The sequence below is a fragment of the Pteropus alecto genome, unplaced genomic scaffold (assembly GCF_000325575.1).
Source record: "Pteropus alecto unplaced genomic scaffold, ASM32557v1 scaffold20, whole genome shotgun sequence".
Lineage (NCBI taxonomy): Eukaryota > Metazoa > Chordata > Mammalia > Chiroptera > Pteropodidae > Pteropus > Pteropus alecto.
In genome coordinates this window covers 47,653,840-47,681,431 of record NW_006436298.1, presented here as the reverse complement: position 1 = coordinate 47,681,431, position 27,592 = coordinate 47,653,840, and the positions used below count along the sequence as shown (strand labels likewise).

The 27,592-nt window shown below is 41.2% G+C and overlaps 1 protein-coding gene across 1 annotated transcript in view; it reads left to right on the top strand.

The window, feature by feature from the left end:
- MARCH3 (membrane associated ring-CH-type finger 3) overlaps positions 1 to 27,592 on the top strand; it is a 133,747-nt gene that overhangs the window by 81,929 nt on the left and 24,226 nt on the right. The window contains exons 2-3 of the mRNA XM_006913338.3: positions 17,652 to 17,895; positions 20,726 to 20,930. Of these exons, the coding sequence (XP_006913400.1) occupies positions 17,708 to 17,895; positions 20,726 to 20,930 (393 nt within the window). The 5' untranslated portion in view covers positions 17,652 to 17,707. The remainder of the gene's footprint in view (positions 1 to 17,651; positions 17,896 to 20,725; positions 20,931 to 27,592) is intronic.

Here is a 27,592-nt window from a genome sequence, read left to right as displayed (position 1 = left end):
AGTGAGTCCCAGTGAAGTCAGAAAGAAAAAAATGCTTCAGCCCTGCTCTTGCGTTTTGGCATGCATTTCCTAACCCATTTCCCACCCCTCCTGCGTACAGCAGCTACCTGCATGCTGATGTCTACAGGACCATTCAGGAATCGCCTCTGATTCCATCCTCTTCTCATTGCTTTGTGATTCTATACTGAATTTCAAACTAACTAGAAATGGGGATGGGCACTTGAGCGTCTAGGTTTCCCAAAATACACATTTTTCATGAATGCTTCCCTCTTGAAGTGTGCGGACAGAGCCAGCGTATTATCTTCCCATTATCACTGTTTTAATGTGTGGCAGATGCCTGTCAGTAAAACAAGGCGATAATGGGCAGAAAATGTCTCTGCTCTTTGAAAGTGAAAAAAGAAAGACCCTGGATTCCTATCAGCCTTAGAGAGAGACACTTGTCAGCCATTGGTAAAGAAGACTTATACATGCCTCTGTGAGGAATACCTATGAATGGCCTAAATGGTTTCACCCTTATTAGCGAAAAGAAGAAAAGGGAGCTGTTTCCCATACATGTGCAGATTTTACCCACAATGCAGATTCTTCCTCCAGTGGAAGCTTGCCCAGCTTGTTAATGTGTCACCATTGCAGCCCTGGAGCAGGGTGTGGCCATGCCAGATGGCACCTGCCGGCTTCACTGGATGGGAATGGCTTCCTGAGGAGTCACAAAGCCCAAACCGATAACAGTCTCAGATGACCTGAACTAGTCATTCTGAACAGGTGTAGTTCTGCCAACCTGCTTCCACATGCTAGAGGCAACTTCAGACGTATCTAATAAATAATATGAAAGTGGAAGTCTGTAGGGGCAAGTGACACCCTGTGCCACAATAAGTAAAAGAGAGGTTTTTAGAATTGTTCTCATTTTCCTCAGGGATCAGTAAATGCAGGAGTGTTCAGCCTAAGGAAAGACTGTATCAACCATAAAGACAAGAAGCAGATACCAAAGCAGGTGAGGGAAACGGCACCAGATCTTCCTACTGAGAGAGCTGCAAGATGCCAGGGGCATGCCCTCAACTTATCTTGTGCCCGTTTGGATCACAAATCCAGTTCTCTATACTCAAAAAGAATTAGTTCTGGGGTGGTGGTTTGATTTTTTTTTTAATTTCAGTAAATACAGGTAAATCTTTAAGAATGATATAAACAACAACAAAAACAACTCAATTACTTTAAGATGTAACTGAGGCACCAATTGCTTATGATGAAAATCAGCAAAGTAAAGAATTAAGCAGTGATCACGTCTTTTCTATACAAATTGCATTTCAGGGTAACAAGATCACACTGATTGATAAAGGAAGGTTCTTCACATCAGAATTCCAGCCATTAAATGTGGAAGGGAAGTTAGAATTGGAAAAGCATAATTGTGTAGCCCCCAAGCGAAATAACTGATTCAAACTGTCGTCAATGGATGCAATCATTAGATCATTAGAAATGCCAAGGGGAACATCACAATGGAGGAATCAGGCTGCTGTTATCTGAACCCACTAAAAGTGAGATGGCCACACATTAGGTGCCTTCAGAAGTGATACAATAAAAAGTACACAGTGCCACCTATGAGCTATCGTAGCCTAAGAGTTGAACTTGAACTTAAACCAATCAATGTTTCCGGAATACACAGGGGATAGAGGAACAAGTTAAATGATACCACAAAAATGTGGCTATTGAGACGAGGCTCAAGAGGAGCCCCGTACAAGTTTCTTCAGCGAGACAGTGGCATGGGAATAACAGAGGGGTGGTTCAAGTGAGACGGACTTCAGAGACAGAACATCCAAATGTTACGCTTTGTTTGGATCATTTAAACAAACCAACCATAAAATATTTTTCAAGACAGTTAGAGAAATTTGAATACAATTTGGGTATTAAATGTTACCAAAGAGTTGTTAAGTTTGTTAGGTATGATAATGTCCCTGTGGTTATATAAGAAATGTTTATGTTTTTAGAAATTCATACTGAAGTATGTGGGGATAAAATGACAATACTTCTGAGACTGGCTTTAAAATCTTAATAAGATGCAAGGAAGGGAGAGTGAAATAAGTGTGGCAAAATTTTGATTTTTAGATGATAGAGCATATATGTGGGTTCACTATAGTATTTTTTTCTATTTACTTAAAATTTTTCATGATAAAAATATTAAGGAAAACAATAACAGCTCTCAGAGTTGGTAGTGGAGCTCCACTGGAGCTGTGACTAGAAAAAGATCATTATCCAATTAAAACTTTTATGATTGTTTTTCTTATTTTTTGATGATATCCTTTTTATTAAAAAAAATAGTTTTGTTAGATTTTTGGGGGGGTGGTCACTAGACACAGATGTTACTGCCTATATCAAGCAATTGGAGGAGACTTTGGGAAATAAATAGTCTCCGGTGTGAAAATGAATGCTGATCTTAGCTGAAATAACTTGCTTTCTTCAGCACCTGCAGTAGCTGGTCTCCAGGGACTTATCTGACTACATGTGTTTTTCACATTTATTAGTGAAATTGAAGATTCAAGAATAAAACTCAGTCTTCAGGAACATTGTTAATTTGTAACATGCTAGAGATTTTTTAGCCCATAAAGCAAATGAATGAGCTCCATGGGGGCATAACTGTTGTTTTCACCCTGGAAGGCAGCGAAACCCACTGTATTTATTAAGCACTTAGAGAATAGAAAATGAATAGTGCTATAAAAATAGAAAAATACATTCACACTATTGCTATTAACAGTTAATTTTTTTGTCTGTTCTGAAGGAAAACTACCATTGAGTAAAAATTTAAAAGTAAAAGTCGGTCTCTGTATACGATTTGGTTGTTTTGTGTTGGATAATAATTTAATTCAGTGTCAGTATAAAGTTATTTTTGTTTCTATCAAAGAGGATGGATCAGGTGAAGCGACCTCACCCATTATTTTTGGCAGGGCTGGATATACAAAGAAATGAACAGACCAGATGTATGATTTAGGACCTTCCTTCTGAATGGTTGAGGAGCTTAAGGGAAAGTTCTGATGGAAAGACGTACCCTCCCTCTCCCCTGCCACCCTATGAAAGTTGATGCACTGGGACATTTTTAATAAGCTATAAACACTCAGGCTTCCCTGGAGGCTTGGGGAGAGAGCCTGCTGGTCCTCACACCAAAAAAAGTCTAGACAAAGCTGATGCTCCAACAGTTGGGGGCTGTGTAAGATCAGGGACTGATGTAACCGCCAAAGTCGAAATGCACATGGTAAACTGGGATAGCCGGCCAACGGAACAGGAGAGGGAGTGTGTGCTCTGATTAGAAAAAATAATGCCTCAGAGATATCTTCAAAGGGGTTAGTAGGTACTTTGCATTGACTAGGTGCTTTACATATACATAAGTAGGAAGTAAGAAAGAGGCCCCTTTTCCCACCAATTTCATGATCCACAAGAATCCAAGATATACAACTGTAAAGGGATTAGTGATAAGAGATCTAAGGTAACTCTGTCTTTGGCTAAGTGTTACTTTTCTCTTATGCTTGTTTGTATCTTGATGATTTAAAAGACTTGACCCATTTTAGGGAACCAATAAAGAATTGTGTGTGTGTGTGTGTGTGTGTGTGTGTGTGTGTGTGTGTGCACGTGTGCGCGCATACACTCAGGAAAGCAGTGTCTAGAGACTGAGAAGAGTAATTCCAGAGGGCAGGTCTGCTTTTTATCTATGTTTATTATACAAGACTTTCAAAGCAGATGTCAGCAGTTCTGCCCCCATGAGATGTTTGCCTGGGAAGGTGGGAGGGCAGTGAGGAGGCCCCCAGAGAGGTGAGCTAAGTAAGGGGACCTAGATGTCTGGGGATCTGGAAGGGTTCTCTTTTCCCCACCCTGGCCCCTTGCTATTGTGAGATGATCCTGCTGCACTATAGTCTTAAGCTCTGCAGGTTACCAAGTGCCCACCACGTGCCAGGCACATACCTACCGCAGGTCCTCAGTGTCAGGAGAAAACCCAGGCTAAGAGCCAAGTAACTCTCTTCCATGATAAGCTCCAGGTGCAGTTCAGAGCCAGGACTCCCTGATCCAAAACCAGGGCTCTGTCCCCTCTCTCCCAAAGGCTCCCAGAGGGCCCCTGAATCCAAAACCATATATGTAAAAAGACAATACAGAAGGGCACAGGGACACTGACAGGTCTCTAGACAACGTGTGAAAGAACATGGAGTTTGGGGGTTTCAGTAGTATGAAGCATATGATAGAGAGCCCATCTATAATGGCAAAGACAGGGCTGAAAAAGCAAAATCCAAGGAGTTTTTAGTCTTTGCTCTGCATTGCCTTAAGATTCTTTGGCAAAGTGAGTAACTTTGGTTATCCTTGCAAATATATGAAAAATAACAGAAACATCTCTTGGGAACTTACTGGCCCGAAAGCACTGCAGAGCTTGGGGGGCCCTCCCCCCCATCCCTAACCTCATGGGAGGCAGAGCTTGGATTTCCCTGTGAGAAGGCAAGACTGCAGCCTCCCCATTGGTCTTTGTGAAATGCAGATGGGGAAAGCCCCAGGGAACCCTAGTTTAAGATAAACCTGCATCTGGCTTTATTCCAGGGTACAGTGAGAGGCTGAGATTAAGAATTAGCACATTTGTATTGCCGATACCGGGTTGTTTGTGCATACGAGGTGAGGTATAACTCAGACCAAACCCCAAATCAACTTCCTAACAGGGACATTCTCTTGGATGCTGATTGAAAATGTGTATGAACCCAATGACAAATTGGGAACTTCCAGTTCTTAGAGCATGTTCAGCCCTCATTTGTAGCCAAAACATTTTTCTCCTATATTATCAGATATCCTGGTCAGCATGCCATACCCTCCATACCTTTCCTTATACCAGACAGGTAGTTGTTTGGCACTGGACATGCTGAGTATCATCTGAAAAATACACTTTTATTTCTCATCTCCAAGTAATGTCCCGTGAACGTTCTACTTCTCCTGCTCCCTTCTACTTTTTTAAACTTGATGTTTAAATTTTTCTAGTGTGCCCTGATTGTTCCCAAGCTCCCAGAACTCATCCGTGCAGCTCTGCTCCCCAGGCTCAGCAGGGCTCTGTGGGCAGGAGCCAGTTGTTATTTACAAGTGTAATTCAGCTGTCACTGTGTCTTTGAACACACAGGGTTGTTGTGGGATTTTTAATTGCCATTTTCATCTATATAATTAAAATTAAATGAAAAAATGGATAGCCTCCAAAATCTGAATTAATTTCATGAGTACTGCTTGAGGGAAAAAAATATGTATAAACATGATAATTGTTACTTGATTTGCCTTCAGCAGAACTAGAGGATTTTACCTGGCTGAAAAGAAAATATAGTAATTTTAAATTAAAAAAAAAATTAGTCTGATACTTCTTGTGGTTGATAATCAGAATTAATAACATGGACAGGAAATGATAAATAACTCCGGATATTTTTCAAATAATACCCCAGGAGTGCGTTATTATAGCTCTCTCCAGATCCAGCTTGCCTTGTGCTGGTCTGGGTTTTTTTTCTCCCTCACAGTTCTTGTCTGGGGTGTTTACACATTTCTCAAGAAAACGCCTGTTACCCCCAATCAAAACCTCCTTCATCCTCGGAAACGGGCATTTCACCTTCTTATTCTGCTCTGTAAGTGTTACAATGAGCACATAGCAGAGAAGAATGAGACAATAAAAAGAGAAGTACTTTTTTTTTTTAATTCATTGGGCCAGCCAGTGTTTCACTCTGCAGACTCATCAAGCGCCTGATGGACATGTTTATAAAGACTTGTATGGTCACTTTATTTGGAATGACAAACTCTCCACTCTACATAATGAGGTCAGTGAAGCATCCAGAAAAGAAATGTATAATTTGGTAGCGTGGGTCTGTAAGCACAGCCCTGCCGAGGCTATTTAAGTTTAATGAAGCAGCTACTTTGCCGCTACACATTCTTAGTGAATAGCCTCCTTGGCGTGTTTTTGAAAACTTAAATGTTGCTGGTAATCATGTCCCAGCAATCTCCTTGGAGAGCCTTTGTGTCCTGTTCTCAGAAGAAATATGCCGCTTTTACATGTTAATGGTTTTGAAATTAGTCATTTGCTCCATTTTCATTGGAAAGCAAGGTCACTGTGCGATTTCCTGCCTGCCTTCATTTTCTGTGAACATTCAGGATACTCTAAGTCAGTTCATCAGCCATGCAGTGCGCTGTCTGGTTATAACATGCCTGAAAAGCCAGGAAAATGTTCTCTCAAAGAGCATTCTATTCCCATAGAATGTTCTTAGAATTCAAAGTCTAAAAATCTAACTCAGAGGCGAAAGTTCCTGCACAGGCCATTATTACTCTTTTTTTTCTCGTTTCAATCACCGACCAACTTGTATCACTCATTCATTGGTCTCATTAGAGGAGGCCTTGCTCCCTGAGTATGCAGCTCCTGAAAGAAGGCTAAGGGACATTTCGGAGATCCTTTCTGAAGCAGATTTGCTCATGTAAAGCTAAGGTCAGACTTCTGAATCCTGGACCAGTGTTAATAATGTGCAACTCCATGGGAGCGGAACGCCATCTAGCCCTTCTGTAGTCCGGCAATTTTTTCCCCCAAGTTTAAAGCATCAGTGTTTTCCCCTGAATTAGCAAGGGCACAGTTGCTAGTGGAAAGGTGCCATGTCCTCATGACTCAGCAGCCCTGGAAAGGGCCTGGGGGACTCTCCAGACGTTTGGTGGCCTGTACTTTGTAAAACAGGACTTGAAATGGCTGTACTCTATATCACCAGAAACTTTCTAGGAAAACCTAGTAAGTTTTCGAGAAATACGTTTTCGAATGGACGAAAGAAGGAATGAATCAATTTACTCCTTCAATTTATTTTGTTGACCAACTCTGGTTGAGGAGGAAGCAAAGGACCCTTCCAGGGCATATTGGGACCTGAGGAGCCTACTAGACTTGGCATTAGGGTTGAATTTGGAAGTTCAGTCTTGTTCTGGACTGCCTCTCCAATCTTGAGCCTCCTCAGACCACTGAGGTAGTACACATGACCAGGTTAGTGCCAGCCAACACACACACCCTTATACTCTTGTTTTCACCTTTAAACCCCGTGGGTAATTTTTTAAATATAATTTTTATTTTTAAATTACAGTTGACATTCAATATGATTTTATATTAGTTTCAGGTGAACAGCATAGTACTTAGACATATATATATATATATAATTTACGAAGTAATTCCCCAATTAGTCTAGTACCTACCTTGCACGATACATAGTTATTAGTGTATTATTGACTATATTCCCTATGCTGTACTTTACATCCCCATGACTATTTTATAACTACTGATTTGTGCTTCTTAATCCTTTCACCATTTTCACCAACTCCTCAACCCCCTTCCATCTGACAACCATCAGTTTCTTCTCTGTATCTATGAGTCTGTTCCTGTTTTGTTTGTTTATTTTGTTCTTTAAATTCCACATATAAGTGAGATCATATGATATTTGACTTTCTCTGTCTGACTTATTTCAGAATAATACCCTCAAAGTCCACCCATGTTGTCTTGAATGGTAAGATTTCATTCTTTTTTATGGCCAAGTAATATTCCATTGTATACATGTACTACAATTTCTTTATCCAGTTGCACTTAGGTTGTTTTTTAATTTTTGAGAAATTTCCAAACTGTTTCCCATAGTGGCTGCACTGGTTTGCAATCCAACCAACAGTACACAAGGGTTCCCTTTTCTCCACATCTTTAGCAACACTTGTTCTTTGCTGATTTATTTGTGATAGCCATTCTGACAGGTGTGAAATATCTCATTGTGGTTTTAATTTTCATTCCTCTGATGACTGGTGACGTTGAGCATATTTTTAAATGTCTGTTGGCCATCTATATGTCCGCTTAAGAGAAACGTCTATTCAAGTCCTCTCCCCATTTTTTAATTGGATTTTTGGGGGTGTTGAGTTGTGTGAGTTCTTTATAAATATTAGATTTTAACCCTTTGTCAAATGTATCATTGGCAAATATCTTCTCACATTCAGTAGATTGTCTTTTCATTTTGTTGAGGGTTTTCTTTGCTGTGCAAAACCTTTTTAGTTTGGTATAGTCTCATTTGCTTATTATTTCTTTTGTCTCTCTCAGACAGAGGAGATATATCAGAAAAAATATTACTAAGAGAGATGTCAGAGAGTTTACTGCTTATATTTTCTTTTAGGAATTTTATGGTTTTGGGTCTTACATTTAAGTTTTTTACCCATTTTGAGTTTATTCTTATATATGGTGTAAGAAGGTGGTCTAGTTTCATTTTTTGGTATGTATCTGTTCAGTTTTCCTAACACATTTGTTGAAATAGACTGTTCTTACCCCAATATATATTCTTGCCTCTTTTTCATAGATCAATTGACCATAAAGGTGTGGGTTTATTTCTCAGCTCTCTATTCTGTTCCATTGGTCTATGTGTCTGTTTTTATGCCAATACCATGCTGTTTTGATTACCATAGCCTTGTAGTATAGTTAGATGTCACGTAGCATGATACTTCAAACTTTGTTCTTCTTTCTCAAGATTGCTTTGGTTATTTGGGGTCTTTTGTGGTTTCATACAAATTTCAGGATTATTTGTTCTAGTTCCATGAAGAATGTCACTGGTATTTTGATAGGGATTGTATTGAATCTCTAGATTGCTTTGGATACTATGGACATTTTAACTATGTTAATTCTTCCTATTCATAAGCATGGTATATGCTTCCATTTATTTGTATCTTCTTTAATTTCTTTCTTCAATGTTTTATAATTTTTCAGGTACAGGTCTTTTACTTCCTTGATTAAATTTATTCCTAGTTATTTTATTTTTTTGATGTAAATGAGATTGTTCTTTTAATTTCTTTTTCCGAAAATTTGTCGTTGGTGTATAAAAATGCAACTGATTTCTGAATGTTGATTTTATATCCTGCTACTTTAATGAACTCACTTATCATTTCTAATAGTTTTTTGATGGAGTCTTAGGGCTCCTGCAAATAATGACGGTTTTACTTCTTTCATTCCAATTCGGGTGCTTTTTATTTCTTTTCTTGTCTGATTGCTGTGGCTAGGACTTCCAATACTAGGTGGTGAGAGTGGACATCCTTGTGGGCTTGTCATATATGGCCTTTATTATGTGGAGATACGTTCCCTCTATTCCCACTTTGCTGAGAGTTTTTATCATAAATAGATGCTAGATTTTGCCATATGCTTTTTCTGCATCTGTTGATGTGATCATATGATTTTTATCTTTCAATTTATTAATGTGGTATATCACATTAATTAATTTGTGGATATTGAACCAAATTTGCATCCCAGGAATAAATCCCACTTGATAATGGTGTGTGGCCATTGCTAAATTTGGTTTGCTAAATTTTGCTGAGGATTTTCATCAGGGATATTGGTCTTTTTTTTTTGTAATGTCTTTGTTTGGTTTGAGAATCAGGGTAATGGTGGCCTTGTAAAATGAGCTTTGAAGCCTTCCTCCCTCTTGAATTTTTTGAAATCATTTAAGAATAATAAATGTTAATCCTTCTTTGAATGTTTAGCAAAATTCATCTGTGAAGTCATCCAGTCCAGGACTTCAGTTTGTGAGGAGATTTTTGATTACCAGTTTGATTTTGTTTATAATAATCGGTCTATTCAGATTTTCTGATATTTCTTGATTTAGTCTTGAAAGATTGTATGTTGCTAGGAATTTATCCATTTCTTCCAGATTGTCCAATTTGTTGGCATATAATTGCTCATAGCATTTTCTTTGTTTCAGTATTGTCAGTTGTCACTTCTCTTCTTTCATCCCTAATTTTATTTGGGTCCTCTTTTTCTATTTTATTTTTTTGATGAGTCTGGTTAAAGATTTATGAATTTTATTTATCTTTTCAAAGAATAAGCTCATGATTTCATTGACTTTTTGTATTGTATTTGAGATTTTATTTTGTTTATTTCCACTTTCGTCTTCATTATTTCCTTCCTTCTACTCATTTTGAAATTTGTTTTCTGTTATTTTTTAGTTTTTTTTTTTTTAAGTGTAAGGTTAAGATTGTTTATTTGAGATTTTTCTTATTTCTTGAGATAGGCCCGTATTGCTATGAATTTCCCTCTTAGGACAGCTTTCACTGTGTCCCATAGATTTTGAGTTATTGTGTTTTCATTTTATTTGTCTCAGGTACCTTGATTTCGCCTTTGATCTCATTATTAATCCATTCATTGTTTAGCATCATGTTATTTAGCCTTCATGTGTTTGTGTGTTTTTCCATTTTCTTCTTGTAATTGATTTCTAGTTTCATACCATTGTGATCGGAGAAGACGCTTGATATGATTTCAGTCTTCTTAAATTTACTGAGACTTGTTTGGTGGCCTATCATGTGGTCTACCTTGGAAAATCTCACATTTGCACTTGAAAAAATGTATATTTTGCTGCTTCGAAGTGAAATGCTCCAAAAATATTAATTAAATTCATCTGATCTAGTATGTCATTCAAGGCTGCTGTTATCTTGTTGGTTTTCTGTCTAAAATATTTGTCCATTTGTGTCAATTGGTGTTAAAATCCCGTACCATGACTATTGCTGTTGATTTCTCCCATTATGTCAATTAATATCTGCTTTATATATTTAGGTGCTCCTGTGTTGGGTGCAGAAATGTTTATAAGAATCATATCCTCTTGTTGGATTGATCCCTTTATCATTATGTAATGTTCTTCTTTGTCTCTTATTATATTTTTTGTTTTTTAGTCTATTTCATCTGATAGGAGTATTGCTACCCCAGCTCTTTTTTTTTTTTCATTTTCATTTGCACAAAGTATCTTTTTCAGTCCCTTTACTTTTAGTCTGTTTGTGTCCTTAGTGGGTCTGAAGTGGGTCTCTTGCAGACAGAATATGTATGGGTCTTGTTTCCTTATCTATTCAGCTATTCTATGTCTTTTGACTGGAACATTTAATCAATCTACACTGATTGTGAATAATCATAGGTACACAGTCATTGCCATTTTATTATTCATATTTATGTTCTTCCTCCTTCCCTTCTCCTTCTTAAAGAAGTCTCTTGAACATTTCTTCTAATACTGATTTAGTGTGATGAACTCCTTTAGTGTTTTCTTGTCTGAGAAGCTCTTTCCTTCAATTCTAAATGATGGCCTTGCTGGGTAGAGTAGTGTTGGTTGTAGGTCCTCTCTTTTCATTACTTTGAATATTTTGTGCCAGTCTCTTCTAGCTTGCAAAGTTTCTGTTGAGAAATCAGCAGAGAGTCTTATGGGAGCTCCCTTGTAAGTAACTAGCTGCCTTTCTCTTGCTGCTTTTAGGATTCTCTTTGTCTTTAACCTTTACCATTTTAATTTGATGTGTCTTGGTGTGGCTCTTCTTTGGATTCATCTTGTTTGGGACTCTCTGCACTTCCTGGACTTATAAATCCATTTTCTTTGCCAAGTTAGGGAAGTTTTCCATCATTATTTCTTCGAATACATTCTCAATCCCTTGTTCTCTCTCTTCTCTTTCTGGTACCCTTATGATGTGAATGTTGTTACGCTTAATGTTGTCCCAGAGGTCCCTTAAACTATCCTCATTTATTTCTATTTTTATTTCTTTTTACTGTTCCAACTGGGTGTTTCCTGCTACCTTGTCTTCCCAATCGCCAGTTCGATCCTCTGCTTCATCTAATCTGCTGGTGATTCCTTCTAGTGTGTTCTTCATTTCGGTTATTGTATTCTTCATTTTTGACTGGTTCTTTTTTTTATGGTTTTTATGTCCTTTTCAATGCTTACTCTCTTTATTGAAGTTCTCCCTAAGTTCCTTGGGCATACTTATAACCAGTGTTTTGAACTCTGTATCTGGTAAGTTGCTGCCTCCATTTTATTTAGTTCTCGTTCTGGAGTTTTCTCCTGTTCTTCCATCTAGAACATGTTTCCTTGCTTTCTCATTTTGGCTGCCTCTATGTGTTTGTTTCTATGTATCAGTTAGATCTGCTACATCTCCCAGTCTTGGCCAGGTGGCTTATATAGTAGGGCCTCGTGGGGCCCAGTGAAGCAGTACCAGGCGCTCCAGTAGTATTACTTGTGTGGGTTGGATGTGCCTCCCTGTTGAAATTGAGCCTTGATTGCTGTTGACACATCAGTGCATGGGATTAACCCTCAGGCTGACTGGCTGTGAGAATTGGTCATATCTATAGTGTACAAGCTGCTGTGAGGAGGCTGACCCCACAGAGCGGGATTCGCCTCAGCAGGCTTTGGTGCCTGCTGAGACCACCCTCTGGATGTGCTGCTTGTGGTGCTAATCGATAAGTGCTCTATTGCGGTTTGAAGCTGGCCTTTGGATATGTTGGTTCTGAGGCCTGTTGGGAGGGGCTCCCATGCATGCTAAGGTTAGCCACTACCTGTGACTGCCCAGGGCTACCTGGTAAGAGCTACAAAGTGATCTACAGTCGATCGCTGCCTGGCCTCTCCCACATGCCTCCATGCCCAGGACAGGCCTGAGGTGGCTCAGCAAAAGGCTCAGGACATCCTGAGGCCTGCTGCTGCCTGCCCATATGGCTCAACCACTGAAAGAATCTTGAACAATACACAAGGATGAGGCAGGGTCTCAGAGAGTAAGTGTGGAGTGAGCAGATTTCACCAGGCCAGTGCAGATTCGGATTTGGCCATGTGGGGAAGGCACAACACAGGAGAGATGGTGCCCACCATAGGCTGCACAGGAGGGCTCAACACCAGAACAATGGCAGCTGTCCCTCCAGCCCTTACCCTGAATCCACATAACTTTTTTTTTCCCTATGTGTTTGTGGCACTTCCTGAGCCACTGTCCCTCCATAGGAGCCCAGAATGAGTGCCCTGGCATGGAAGAGTTTGTTCATGGACCCTTTAAGAGGACACTTGGGTTTCCAGCAATCTTCTATCTCACCCAGATGAATGGAATCCCCACTGTTTTTCACAGCCAGATGTTGTGGGGGGCTCCTCTCCCCAGCACCAGTGCTCTCGTCTAGGGATCCTAGTGTGGGTCTGGGACTCTTCACTCCTCAGGAGGACATCCACAGCCAAGATATCCCTCCTGATTCTCAACTGCCACACGTGGGTGTGGGGCCAGCCTTTCCTTGCATCTCTGCCCTTCCTACCAGTCTCCACTAGGCTTCTTCTTTAGATCTTTAGTTATAGGTCTCCATTGATAATTTTTATACATGAGATACCATCATTACAGATTCCTCCCCCAAATAGCCCTCTTATTCTACATCTAAGAGATTAAAGTTGACTTGGCACTAAAAATATAGTTCTGGTAGAAGTAGGCCTGGAAAGGCACTTGGGAGTGGCTTGTGTTTTACTTTCTAGTGTTATTTATTACATGCGAGATTAGCTAAGATAATGGTAGCTACTATAACAAATAGGCTCAAGTATCTCAAACATAATAGCAGTTTTTCATCAAATATCTTACCAAACATTTTCATGAAAGAATGAAACCTATGTTTGGGATATGAAAAAGACAGGGCTAAGGAGAAGGAGAAGTGAGTGTGCAAGGAAGAGATTCTCTTTGTGCTTCCCCTCTGAGAGAGACGGAATGGTACATCATCAGGGTTAAAGTGTGATCCAAAAGGTGGAGCATGGTAGAAGTCGACCAGACATGGGGGAAAATAGTTTTAGAACACAGAAGCAAGATGCAGCCCAAGCCAGAAAAAGAGCAGGACTTAAGGTTAATGTAGTAATAAAATGAGGCCTTCTCTGTGCATCGCTTGTTCCAATTTACGAAGCATGTTCACATGTATTATTTTAGACCTCACAAAGAACCAGATGAGTTGACTCAGGAAGTATTAGTACCCTAATTTCAAATATGCACAAAATCTCAGCCAAGTGTGAGAAACTAGCTTTTTCCCATAACTGTGATCCCTATGGAGGTTCCAGGAGCTGCTGAGGCAAAAGGGCTGCATAGGTGAGCAGAGTTCACTTGCCTTCCCTCCCCCTATGTCCTCTGGACGCATCCACATGATGCCAGCCATGTTCCCATGGAGATCACTTACCAATGGCAGCTCGTTCAGAAGTACAGCAACAATTATGTGCAGCCTATTTGAGCCCTTACTTTTGTAAAACCTGTACTTTGTCCTTCAAAGGGGTCACAATTTAACAGTTATTTTATCTTAACAATTGTCTAATCAGTCTTTTATTTATTTAGCCACTCCCTCCTGTTTTATTGTCTCCCTCTCATCCACCTATTCCCACTGTGTGAAACTGAATTTGGCCAGTGCCAAATTATGTTTTATTCTCAGCCTGGGAAAGAAATTACACAAGGTGTCAAGCCTGGTCAACAAAGGACCCATCCTACCAGTGCAATTTGAGGTTTCCTAGCATTGTGTTTTTGTCCTGAGAAATCCCAGAGAGCAGAATTCTTGGGTGGACTAGGAAGCAATTTCCTTATTGATAAGAAAATGGTCAAATGATGCTTGAAATTTTGCTGAAAGATCAGGGAAAGACCAATGCTAGGCTACAAGCCCGCAGCTTAGCTCCTTTCAGCATCCACGGCAACAGCCTGCTGTTTTCCCAGGTGACTCTGAACTAGATAAGGAAATGCAGTGGGCTATTTGTTACTGCCCCAGGTGCAATATGCATGCCAATTGGAGCATGCAGCCTGCAAGGCCCACTCCTGCCCATGCCTGGCTCAAGGCCTCTGGGGCTCCCTTTTTGACTGAGACTGGGAAGAATATGCTCCCTGCTTTCCTCTTCCACCTCACTACATGATTAGATCCCCACTTCTGAAGTTAGAACCAACTCAGCCGTTTCTACCATGATCAAAGGTGCTCATGCTCTATGTGATTCCTACCCCCCACCCAATTTTTTAGTAGTGTGGGGACTCATCACAGGTACACCAGTCCTAGTATCTCATGGTTATTCTGGGGTGTTCTCCAGTGAGTGCCAGACTGGAGTCTCATTTCAATCAGATCCTAAGCTAGGTTCAGGGTTCTACCGAGATGGCACAAGGCAAAGAACCAGGGCTTACTTGCAGAAGAAGGCAAAGTATGTATTCCTTTATGTCCAACTCAGCACTTAGCACCCATTGTTAATGGAATAAACTGTTCAGATGGCTAATAATTTCCCTTTTGCCTCTGAGAACAGAAGTTAAATGATGTATATCATCCAGAAGTGAATTTACAGATATCTGTAAGATTAAAGGAAACTCCACTTCTAGAATTGCTTTAAGGATATTTTATTGCAGATTTAGGTCATATATTTAGAACTACTTCCTTTGATAAGGATTTAGTCTAAGTGAATGAACTTGGAGGCATCATATGCCTGAGTGACAGTCCCTCTACTAATTAGGGTAGCCTAACTACTGGCAACCCTGGTTCCATTTTCTCACTCTGTGCATTCCTTCTCTGCCTCCCTCCAGTTCCATCAAGTGTAGGGAGGGAGAGTTTGGCCCTCTGAATTGGAAATATGCAAAACCCAAAAATAGACTCTCAAAGTGCACCCAGACATAATGATTCCATGCGGCAAGAAGGTCACTGTGTCTGCTTTTCCTGCCAACACACCCCTGGCTCTTAATCTATGGCTGCCTTGTGAAGCAAGAGAGTTGTGCCAGGAAGTTACACTTTGTGACTGTGAGGCATTATGAGAATTTAAAATCACGTCAATGGGGTTTTATAAGGGCAGGCCAGGGGAGGGGGATTAGACACAGTTTTAGAAGGCAGTTTTTGAACATCCTTTTGTTCTATGGCCTGAGAGCTACTGTTACTGAGTTTAAAAAAAAAAAAAAAGATATCTGGCTCCAGCTGCAAATTAGCAACTCCACCCTGCCAACCCTGCCAAAATTAAAAAGACATCCTCCCAAAAAGTATACTGTGGTTATCTGAGTGGTAGGATTATGAGTAAGTTTTATAGTTTTCTTTGTGCTTTTCTGTACTTTCCATAACTTATTGCTTTTGCAATGAAAAAAAAAAAGCAACAAATTCTATTTAAAAAGCAAAATTATACTAGCTAATTATCTGATTGTGTTCCCTGAATGCTCAGTATCTGGTGGTTGAGAAACCTACCAGAGTTGTGACATTGGCATTGAAGGGGCAGCTCTGCCTCTGCCCCCACATCAGACCTTGGACCAGGACTGGTGTCTGCAGCCCTCTCTTCACTGCTGGGTTCCAAAGGGCTCCTGGGAGAGGTCCCTGGGAGGACTCATGGCAGCCATGGAGCACAGAAAACAGCATGCTGGAGTGAGGCCAGCCAGACACCTCAGCAACAAGGAAGGGATTCCATTCTCATCCGTTTGTCTCTTGATGGTCAGGCCTGCTTGACATGTGCTTGTCGGGAGGGACAGTGTCAGCTCAAGTTCATCTGGAAACACTATGTGCTCATCCTAAGAACATCCAGTCGATGCACATTTTTCTGGAAATTGGGAAGATCCTGTTTTCCAGACCCGCAGGAGTCAAGTAAAGAGTAATAAGTAGAGACAAATATCTGGGAGAAAACAACCCTTTGAGGAATTCCAGAAATCCCCTCAGGGTTGGGGGGCTGATTTATTTAGACTTGGAACCTTGACCACCCGGACTGGTTAGTGATGTGAACTCAGTCTGTCAACCAGTACTGCCTCTGTCTACTGAGTCCAAGCCATGTTGGACTCAGGAGCTTGGGGTGAGCAAGCTGGGCAGAAACAACCTGTGTGGACTGTGAAACTGTGTCATCTCACCTTTAGACATAAATAATCCCTCCTAAAAGTTTCTGTAAAGCCCTCTATTCCATACACATCACATGCAGACCTAGTATTGAATGCATTGGGGTTCATCACTTCAGTGGGCCTGACTACTTTGAACTTGAGGTCAAGTTCAAGCCCACACCACACAAGTTGGAAACAATTTCTAGCAGTCTACATGATAGACTATGTGTCAGGGAGGTAAGGCCATTGTTAAGAACAGATTATGTTTAATAGGCGGTAAAGATCTCTTTTATCAGTTTCTTCCATTCTCCTATGTGTCCCCTTATGACAATGCAGTGTCCCTGGATTTTAGGTAATACATAAAGAGACAAAACTCCGTAATAGTGTATTTATTGTAATGACCATTAGGAAAAAATTGTAGCAAGCTCATCAAACTCATCATTTCGTGAATAACTTTAAGACAAAGCTAAAAAAGGTTAAGTTTTTAAAGGAAGTTAATTTTCAAGACAGATTAAGTAGATAATTGTATCATGGGACACAAATATGGCAAAGGTCAGAAAGTTGGTTCATTAATTGGATGATTCATGTTTGGCAAATATCCTACAAGGTGCTACTTGGCCAGATTTGTTTTGATTTTTTTCTTTCTTTCTCATTTATAAAATAAAACCTCAGTGTCTCAGAATGAAGTTGCATGGAGAATAAATTACTTAGAAGAAAAAGTAGTTGCAAACAGTAGTAATAATAACTTTTAGAGAGTATCAACGGAGATGTATTGCTTCTCTGGTACAGAGCAGGAGAACTGGCTTCAGAGCCATCATTCCCTCCCCTCTCCAAGAGCAGGGATCCTAAATGTTTATGTACACTGGCATGCTCACTGTCTTGTTCATAACCACGTCTGCTGTTTCTTGTGGGCTCTGTGTGTGTGCGCGCATGCATGCATATTAAATGGTAACAAGATAATGGGCCACAGCAAGGCTACCCCTGTTATTTATATTAAATAATGACATAATGATGTCAGTAGCCTTTAATTCTCCATTTCCTATTAACCACCCTGCCCAAGTAAACTGTTTTTTGATCTCTCTTAGATGGAAATCCTGTATGAATGTGGAAGCCATTAGCAAAGTAATTGCTGTCTGTTACCATGACAACCAGCCGCTGCAGTCACCTGCCCGAAGTGCTGCCAGACTGCACCAGCTCAGCTGCACCCGTGGTGAAGACCGTGGAGGACTGTGGCAGCCTAGTGAATGGGCAGCCACAGTATGTCATGCAAGTTTCGGCCAAGGATGGGCAGCTGCTGTCAACAGTAGTGCGGACTCTTGCCACCCAGAGGTAGTACCACAATTTAAATGAAAATAAATGAATGTGTAATTGATCCGAAGGACTCTTGTCGGATGGAAAATGCTGAAGGGAATGTAATTAGTGCTCAGGTCTTTGTGTCAAGTGAGAGGAGGTATTGGTGAGAAAAAAGACCACACAAGTTCTGTCATTGCCGTTTCTATAGCAATAGGATATAAAGCTAAAATTTCTGTTGTCTAGTTTTCCACTTAAATTCACACTTGCAGAGAGCCAGGCAGGAGAGGATCCCACAAGACACAGGGTCACTTGCTTTACATTTGTTATTTTGACGTTGCTACAGTAATTACACTCATTGTCTCCAGGCACTAACAAAGGTAAACCTTTGATAGAATAGAATGCAGGAGGTACTTGATTTCAGGTGACTGAGCCCAAGTGGGCAAAACTTCTGAAGTGACATTCCTGGTGTGCATGCCAACCAGCACTGCCTGATAGGAGCACAGACCAAGGCCACTTCCTAGATGAGTCTTCTCTGGCACATTCCCACTTGGGGGCCTCTTCTATTGCTCCCTCCTTTGCTCCTCATGGGCCCCCACCCATGATCTTTCATGCACATCCTGCATTGTTAAAACCCCCACAGCTTGTCTCCCCAAAGCAAAGCTAAAGGCTTTCAACAGCCTGGAGATGGCTTATCCAGGCCAACACTTTGTCCCTGGAGGGCTCTTCTTGTGCTGTTGCTGCCCAGTGGCAGATTGAGAGCTATAGGCTGCTGTGCCAGTAGGTACTCCTTGGCTTTCTTTCAAAATGGGTAAGTGGGACTTTGACCTTACATGTGAATGTAACATGTATATCAACACTGGGTTTGTCTCCTGATATCAGTACTAACACTTTCAACCCTGAAATTTGGGTCAGTCATTCACACCTTGACCACTTACCTTGGTCCGAGCAATTCAGTCAACCCCTCCAGTGCAGATACAGGTCCACAGATCTGAACATGTGCCTGCAGCAGAATGACTGGTGGACCACAGCATTTCTGCTGCCCCCAGCCTGGACTTGGTGGCCACCAGACACGGACTCACACACCCGTGCATGTTGTAAATGTTGTCCACGTACTTTCAATTTGTGCTACTATCGCAAAGAGAAGAAATGGGGGGCGAGGATCAATATATATTTTTCCACCTCTTGAAAAGCTTCTAACAATTGGTTAGGACTCAGAATACAATGAGGCGGTGAGCATCGTTGCTCATCTGTGAACTGAGACAGATAACTGATATGCACCTGTCACACTTGCAGCCATCAAACACCTCGTTTGATCAGGAAGAGCAGACTGCAGAGCTCAAATAACTGAAACTTGTGAGCCAATGCGTGCATGTGTGTGTCTGTCAGGCATTTCTGCATTCTACCACATAGTAATGTAAACTAGAAAGTTTTAGAATTTTACAAGCATTTGGCTCAATGCAAATGAAGGAGGCAAGAAATAATGAGAAAAAAAGTCAACTCTTTAAACTCTCTTTTCCTTCCCCTGAGCATGACTGGGTCTTTGGGGCAAGTGGGAAGGAGATCCTTTCCTCTTTTAATCCCCTTTTAGCCTTTGCACATTTCCAGCATCATCCACAGAAAAGCCTGTGGGAAACAGCAGTATTACCAAAGATGGTGTCAGATTATGGGCATGAGCCTGAGTCATTGTCATCTTTGGGGAATGGGAAGAGGCAGGGGAGGGCAGGTAAAGAGATTGGCACATAAAGTAATGACATATTTTAAAATCTAATGCCCAATAAAAGAAAGCTCAAGCAATATAAGAACACATTGATCAGAAAGGAATAGTCCTCTCTGATCAAACACAGTATCCATTGAGAAGTGAGGTCGTCCCAGTTTGACACTTCCATTGATCACTGACTTACGTGATGAGGGCCATGCTGTTCCATTTTCCCTGACCTGAATTTTTCTACGAGTGAAAATAGTTAGCATTAACTAGGCATTTACTATATGCCGGTCCCTATTCTAAGCTTCCAATCTGGACAGTCTTTTTTCATCCTCGCAGTCATCATATGAAAGGCACCATTCTTTGTGTCCATTTTAGAGATGAGAAAACTAAAGTGCAGAGAGATGACATTACTTGCCCCAGATTAGCCAACTAGTAAGCTGCAGAGCTGACATTCAAGCCCAGGAAGCTGGACTCGAGAGCCTGCCTCATGAACCACTGCAATCAGTGCCTTCACAAAATGTGCAGGGGTGGTTTTTGCAAATTAAAGGCAGAGCTCTAGATGGAGGCTACCTGGGTAGGATATACTCATTACTCACTTTCAGCTTAGTGTCCTTAGTATCCCAGAGAGCATCCTAGGAAAGCTCAAAGGACTGACCCGCCACTCAGCTTTGCGCCGTGGCTCAGACTGCACTTCTGTGTGGCAGCTTTAGGGCTGGCTATCAGTTCACTTACCTCTTCTCATGCTATTAAAAGAAGAAATGAAAGGAAGCTCGGGGTATTCAAAAGTGTCCTGGCCAAATTCAAAAGACACAGTTTGTCTAGAAACGACAATTGGTGTCATTTCAAAACAATTTCTTTTCTTAATGGCAAGGGATGGTTTTCTGAATGGCAAGGGATCATTTTTTGATTGGTAGTTTGCATGAACTACATCTATATCCAACACAAAAATAACATGTTGCTTGTTTTCACTCACTTCTGGCCCCAGGCCACCCCCTATTTCTTTGTGTTGGCAAGTGCCAGTGTAGATACAGGGTTTTAAAGCAGGCATCTTTTCTGAGCAGCTGTCACTGGAAGGGTCCAAGGGACACAGAGTCAGAGGACCATCCACATGGCAGTGGTTTCTAGCCCAGTGACCAGCAGGTGCCCCTCCTTCTCTTACAGCCCCTTCAATGACCGGCCAATGTGCAGGATCTGCCATGAGGGCAGCAGCCAAGAGGACTTGCTCTCTCCATGTGAATGTACGGGGACCTTGGGGACAATTCATCGGAGCTGCCTGGAGCACTGGCTGTCGTCCTCAAACACCAGCTACTGTGAACTCTGCCACTTCAGGTTTGCAGTCGAGCGCAAACCCAGGCCGTTAGTGGAGGTCAGTAATTGGGGCACGTCCTGAAAATTTAGCTCTAATGAGCAAATGATGTCTGCTTTTATGCCCAGATCACACAGCCTGTGCGGCTTCACTGAAGCACAGTAACAGCTCTGTGTGAAAGTTGGGTGTGAGAGTGTGTATGTGTGTGCACACCCACATATGCATGTGTGTGTGTGACACAGATAGAGACAGATCACTAGCTCACTCAGGAGCCAAAAGTAGGAAGGTGACCTCCACAAGGTGGAGACAAGACAGTAGAAGAAATCAGGTAAGGAGAAAAGGGAAGCTTAGAGACTCGATCTCCATTTTTTTATCCCTGTGAAGTAGAGCAAGCAAATCACTTTTCTCTTTGCACATTGTCTGCCCATCTTGAAGCAACAGATAAAGGGGCATTTGGGTTGCATATTCTGAGAGGTCTGTATGAAAAAATATAGCTGCATAGTGGTTTGAATAGTTCCATGACCTTCGGTAAGTTACTTCACCTCTTGGAATTACTATGAGATTAGATGAATTAATATTTATAAAGCACGTAGAAGAATACTAGGCACATATGCAAATGTTTGAATAAAAAAAAAAATCTCTCCTAGGAAATTATACACTAGTGTTTTTTTCAGCTAATAACCTACTATTAGAATCTCTTTTCTGAGAAGGTGGTGTTGTCAACCCAGTCATTAAAATGGCAGGACATTCATTCTCTTTTATGTTTTAGGAGCCACATGATTCTTCTTTAGATCCAGGGTCTGGTCTTGTATTAGCTGGGGGAGTTGGAAAATATCATTAGACTATTTTTGCCCTCTCTCCTACCCTCAATTTCTACTAGTCAATTAAAAATTGGATTTTGGCAACAATAAATATTCTAATACATTATGAGCCAGAGCTAATTCAAAGAGACACAAGACATTGTGCCTGTAATCCAGAGCTGCTGGTAACCTCCTTTTTCCAAGAGCTGACCAAGCAAAACTTTGGAATTGAACAAAAGCTAGGACTCAAGAAGCCCTTCTTGGAGACTATTTAAAACAGTGTGTTAGTGCCTCGGCACTTAAGGCTCTGGAAAGCTCTGTATATATATATATATATTCTCTTGGATTTGACCTTGAGAATTTAATCGGGACCCATTACTGGGGCCTGTTTTAGCTCTGACTTGCTTGCCAAATGGCACAAAACTTATTTGACTTGCCCCAATAAACTCTATGCTTTTTTTAAGACTCTGGATCAAGTGACCTCTTACTTTAGCCATCTTGCTGCCTGACAACCACTTTCAGAAACCGATATTTATAGAGTACCGACCAGGGATTTGGCTCTGTGCCACATTCACTGGGATTTACACGTCAGAACCCCTCTGCAGAGGGGGAAACCTAATTAAATAATAAACAAAGGAGATGAAGATCTCTCAAGCCCAATGGCAAAAGTTAAAAAGAAGCCAATTTCTCCTTTCTAGAAACTTTTTGGAACTTCTCCTTGCTGATAAGTTAGCTTCCTTGGGAAAGCTGGGTTCCCAGAGTAGGAAAACCCTGCTTTAAATGGGCTGCATCCAGTGGTCTTCTTTACTAGTATCTCCCCAGTAAAGGAGACTTTTGCTTTTGTTTGGTAAAAATTCCAGGGTATATGTGCATAATATATATAACAAAGAAGGGTATGTGTAAATTGTGTGTCTGTGTGTCTCTGCACATGCACACACCTTAATTTTTCTCAGATTATACCCACGCGTTGTATCACCTACTGAACCTTTTGACTCTCAGAGAGGGAAACATGTACCCACACACAGACATTTCTTCAGAGTTTCCTGTGTCAGGCCGCAGACAGACTCCAGGATCTTAGGCAACTGTCATTAAACAGGGAAACAAGGCAAATGCCCTTGAGAATGTGTGAGGTGCTCTGCAAGATTTAGGGCTTCACCTACAAAACCTTAACCCAAACGGTTGCCGGTGGTGAAATTTTCATTGCACAAATGGAATGTGACATTTTTCGGAGTTAATGATGATTGAACAAGTTGAAAGTGAAAGGCAAACCTTCTCAAGCTGGGGGAGGCTGGCCGTTTGATCATCCCGTGGCGAGAAATGAACTTGCTGTTTGACCACAAGCAGTAAAAAGAAGTTGTCTTCAGTTTCTCAGCTGGAGGACAAATAAGAACCAGGTACAGGGAGATTTTTAAACAGATGACATTACTAATTGACTTTTCTCCTCTTAGCAAAGAGAAGGTTTATTCAGTGAGCAGTGCTTCGCAATACGTTTATCTCCAGATAAATATGAATCTTTTTAGTAAATCAGCAAAACCTGCCAGTTTGGGTTCAGCATTAGGAGTATGGTTACTTTATTTCTCATTTTCACTCTTTTGATTGCTTTAATCATTACTTTATTTACCAGTTGGATCTGCCTTCTCATTAAAGCAAGAAAATTCCATAACACTTAATTTCAAAATCAATGTTGTAATAACAGCTCCTGTTGCTAGAGGTAGAGGTTGAAAAAGTCATTTATAAATTTTATTTGTCAGCATCCAGACGTTAATATTGGTCAGAATTACTTTAACACTTCAGATTCCCACTCTTCGGTAATTCTCTTAGTTATTCATTCAACATAGCCCTTCATCTTCCCTGACACCACTGTTCTGAAGACACTTCCCCTTCACTTCCTTTTCTGCATTCTCGGCAACCAGCAGTTGGATGTTTACTTTTAATGGGTCAGGAACCCAGAGCTGGTGGCTATGCATGGACTGCTACATAAAGCTTTTCTCCCCCTCTCCACAAAAGGGTGCATTTCTATTCATAATGGCCAAATCAATGGGCTGGTTTTTTATTAACACCTCCAAACTGAGTACCATCTCCCCGCTTTACCATTGACCATCTCGGTGGGGTGGCTCAGTTTCTCTGAGCTGCGGTATGCAGGAAGGTGAGCTAGGAGGGCTCCCTGATGTCTTCGGTCTCTATAAGGCTAAAGGTCCAAGGCTAAAGTTCTTGTACAAAAATTTGCATTCTACTCTTAAAATGACCCATTTAATGGTATGCAATTTATACCTCAGTAAGTTGATTTTGTGTGCATGTCTGTCTGTCTGTATACCTACCTACCTACCTACTTACCTGCCTATCTACATGACCAGACTACATCTTTTAGTCTCTTTTGGTAAGTTCATTGCCAATTTTATACCCTAAATATTTTCTTATCACTAAGTAAGCCAATAAAGCTAGAGCTAGTTTCAACCCAAGAGCTACATTGGGATCATCTGGTTTATTCAGATCTGGGTGAATTTCCTCAATAGCCTAGCTCATATAAATTTCATAAGGTCTCCATCCAATCAGGTAAAGCTTGAAAGGAAAACATTCCAACTGTACATAGCAAGAAGGAAGAGCAGATATAACACACATACATTTCATATCTATACAGCTAACACGTCTCTCATGAAGGCTATATATTTGTCGTTGATGATGGAAAATGTATCCGGTGGCAATTTGTGAGATGAATCATTCCCAAGAATAACGACCTGGTAGAATGCAGTAAACAGACATCCACTAACCATAAAAGGATTCCTTGAATGACCAGCCTGATGGTTTTATGATCTCCTTCCTGCTCATTCTTAGTGTTCCTCATTTCCAAGTTGAACTTTGATACCATTCCTTTATAAGGGCAAAATACAGCAAATCAATAAAAATACCATGAGTTGTTCCCAAAAATTATGCACCTTGACTCCTGCCTGTTGCCGTAATTGCACATCTGATTGAGCAGTTTGCCAAGGAAGCCCCTCTTACTATGTGCAAATAACCTGCTTGCAACATCAGATTCTGGTGATAAGAGTATCTGCCACTCGCTTTCCTAAGACATGTATCAGTAACACTCAGCCTTGCCCAGAAAACTCATGAAGTAATAGGTCAGCTTAACAATGTCGTGATTAAAATGACACAACCAGGAAATGGTGGAAATATAGGGGAAAGGTTTCCCGGGATCTGATCTTCCCCTAATCAGGGAGACGTGGTGATTTTTCACAGAGGGAGTGATTAGGTTTCCGTATTCCTTTTTCCTTTACACAGACCCAGCTGATTGATAAGAATTGTATGAACAATTTAAAAACTATTCCCTGTGAGTCAGAGGTTTAGCTAAATTCAAACTGAGCTAAATTCAAACTGTTTTCGGACATAGCAGTTACTCATAATCATGGCACGTAAGGCTAGGGAGATGAGAATTAAGGATTTTTTTTCAAACTTTTCATTTATGATTATTTTTGTAAGTCACTGGAGGAAAATGATCTTAAAGTGTGCCCTGGATTCAGTGTAATCTGCTGCTACACAACAGGGAGCAGAGTTGAACTGCTGTGGAGAAACTACTTTGTACCTTGGCACTTGCTATTTAATAGATTTAAGACTTCACTTAACCACCCCCTAATATGTACATACCACATGTAGGTGGGGACATTGCACAACTCTTATTGTACTGTGTTTTGTTTTGCTTTGCTTTGCTTTGTTTTGATTTAATATATTTAGTTAAGTAAAAACCTGAGCTTTTGGTTTTCGAGTATTCATTTTCATCAGCAAACCCCTGTACCATTCAGGTAATTCGGGAATGACCCCGTAGGGGATATAAATTGATTTAAGGAGTTTCCCAGGCATGAGGGCCGCCTGTTCCTTTCCTTGAAGGAAGGCAGGCAAGCTCCCCTCTTCATTCCAACTCATGAGTGCGGACCAGTGAGTAAGGTGGCTAGACCATTATCACAGCATGTGATAGGCAACCAAGAAGCATCTATTCACTAAATAAATGGATGAATGGAGACCCTCCCCTCCCCTAATTGCAAGCCATATATCGTATTTTTGGTCTATGGTTGTAAATCTAAGAAACTGACCCTTTGCCCTTACAATTTAAAACAACTCAGTTGCCCAAGGGCTTTTATAATACAAACTAGCATCACTGCTTTGAGCAATACAGCAAATGCGACGATTCTCACCAATTCTTTCTCCCACCCAGTCATACGTCCTCACTTGGGTTTTAAGGAATGACAGGTGGCAGGAGCCCTTCACGCACTGTAAGCAGTGAAGAGAAAATGTGCACTTCAAGGCTTGGCAGGGAAAGGCTGGCCTGGGTTAGAGAAGTGTGGTTGAGGGTGGGGTGAATCGAACTGAATCAGAAAGATTCAGGCCCAGCTAGCATTTGTCAAGCTTTAGGAATTCAAGTACTTTGCAAGCAAACTCTTCACCACAGTGTTAGAGGAGAAAAATCATATCACCCATAGATAGATGAAGAAACAAATTTATATTGGTGATGTTAAGTCACGATTTTTCAGCAAGAAAAAGAATGTCTCCTGTCCCTAAATTCATTCCTGTCTCCTGCCTCATCTTATGTTCTGGAGAGACAAAATAGAAGAGAAGGCCATACCCCAGCAGCTGTGAAATGGAATGTGAGAGGGATTTGGTTGAGTCCACCAGGAGTCCCCACTCTCACGTCCCCCATGGCGTGCCACCTCCTGAGCTCAAGGGCAGGTGGGCACGAGTTCTTCCCACTCTGCCACCCAGGCCTTCTTAGGCCCTTCCTTTCCAGCTCCAGCCACCTGAGGCAACTCCCCCACCTGATCCAGGCAAGGCTAAAGCCTCAAAACAGAGTAAAGAGCCGTATGTGAAGGATAAGGGAAATGTCAAGTACCAGAAGTGGGGTATGTGAGGGACTTTGCGTCTATCTTTTTTTTTTTTTTTTAGATAACAGGACAAAGGCCCTCTCACTGAGTGAATTCTTTGCCAGTGAGTTTTTCAAGCAGGGCTTAACATCATGACACTGGCAGCAGGGGGCCTTGGATTCCTGTCCCTGCCACCCACGACCTACAGTGAGAACCCAAACAAGTCATATCTCCTCTTTATGCATCAGCTTCCTCACCGGTAAAGGCAGAACTCACCAACTGACAAGTTCATTCTTGCACACAGGTGTACTGTATGGAATTCACACACGCACGCGCACGCGCGCGCGCGCACACACACACACACACACACACACACACACAAAGTGCCATTAGGTGGAACATGCTCTCCCCAGTTACCCCATGCCTTGCCTTTTGCGTACACCCACCCAGCCCTCTTCACCCTCTTGTATTTCCTGCCTACTATTTACATTTGAGATTCCAGAACTGGATAATATCCCCGACCTTTAAAAGAGTTCTCAAATACTTTGTGCATTCTATCAGCATCTTTCTTTCAAGGTAACATAAACTGAAACTAATAATCTCCCTCCTATTGTCACCACATTATAAGTGAGCCGAAATGGCTAGTTCAGAATCACAAGGTTGAGAAACCACTAAGAGATAGTGCACTAGCATGGACAGTGGTAGGAATAACAACAGTTCAGATATCTTGCACTTTGCAATATGCCTTAGTGTTGGCCAGGCATGCCTTTGACCTCTGGTAAGGTCTCTGAGCAGGGCACCAGCCTCCCAGTGGACTTATGTCACCATCTTTTCTGCCAGCAGTTGAGACGACATGCCCAATGACCAAAGTCCAACATTCCTTGATCCTGCAGTTGTTCAGGCTTGAATTTATCTCTTGGTTTTGGTGGCTAATTTGGCAGTTGCTTCATTACTTAAAGCTTAGTTATAAAGAAGTTGTTTTAAGGTATCTATTAAATTCACAGCTTGCTTCATTAAAAATCACTTCATTAAAAAAGCAAACCAACCGAAGTATTTACATGGCTGTGCCAGA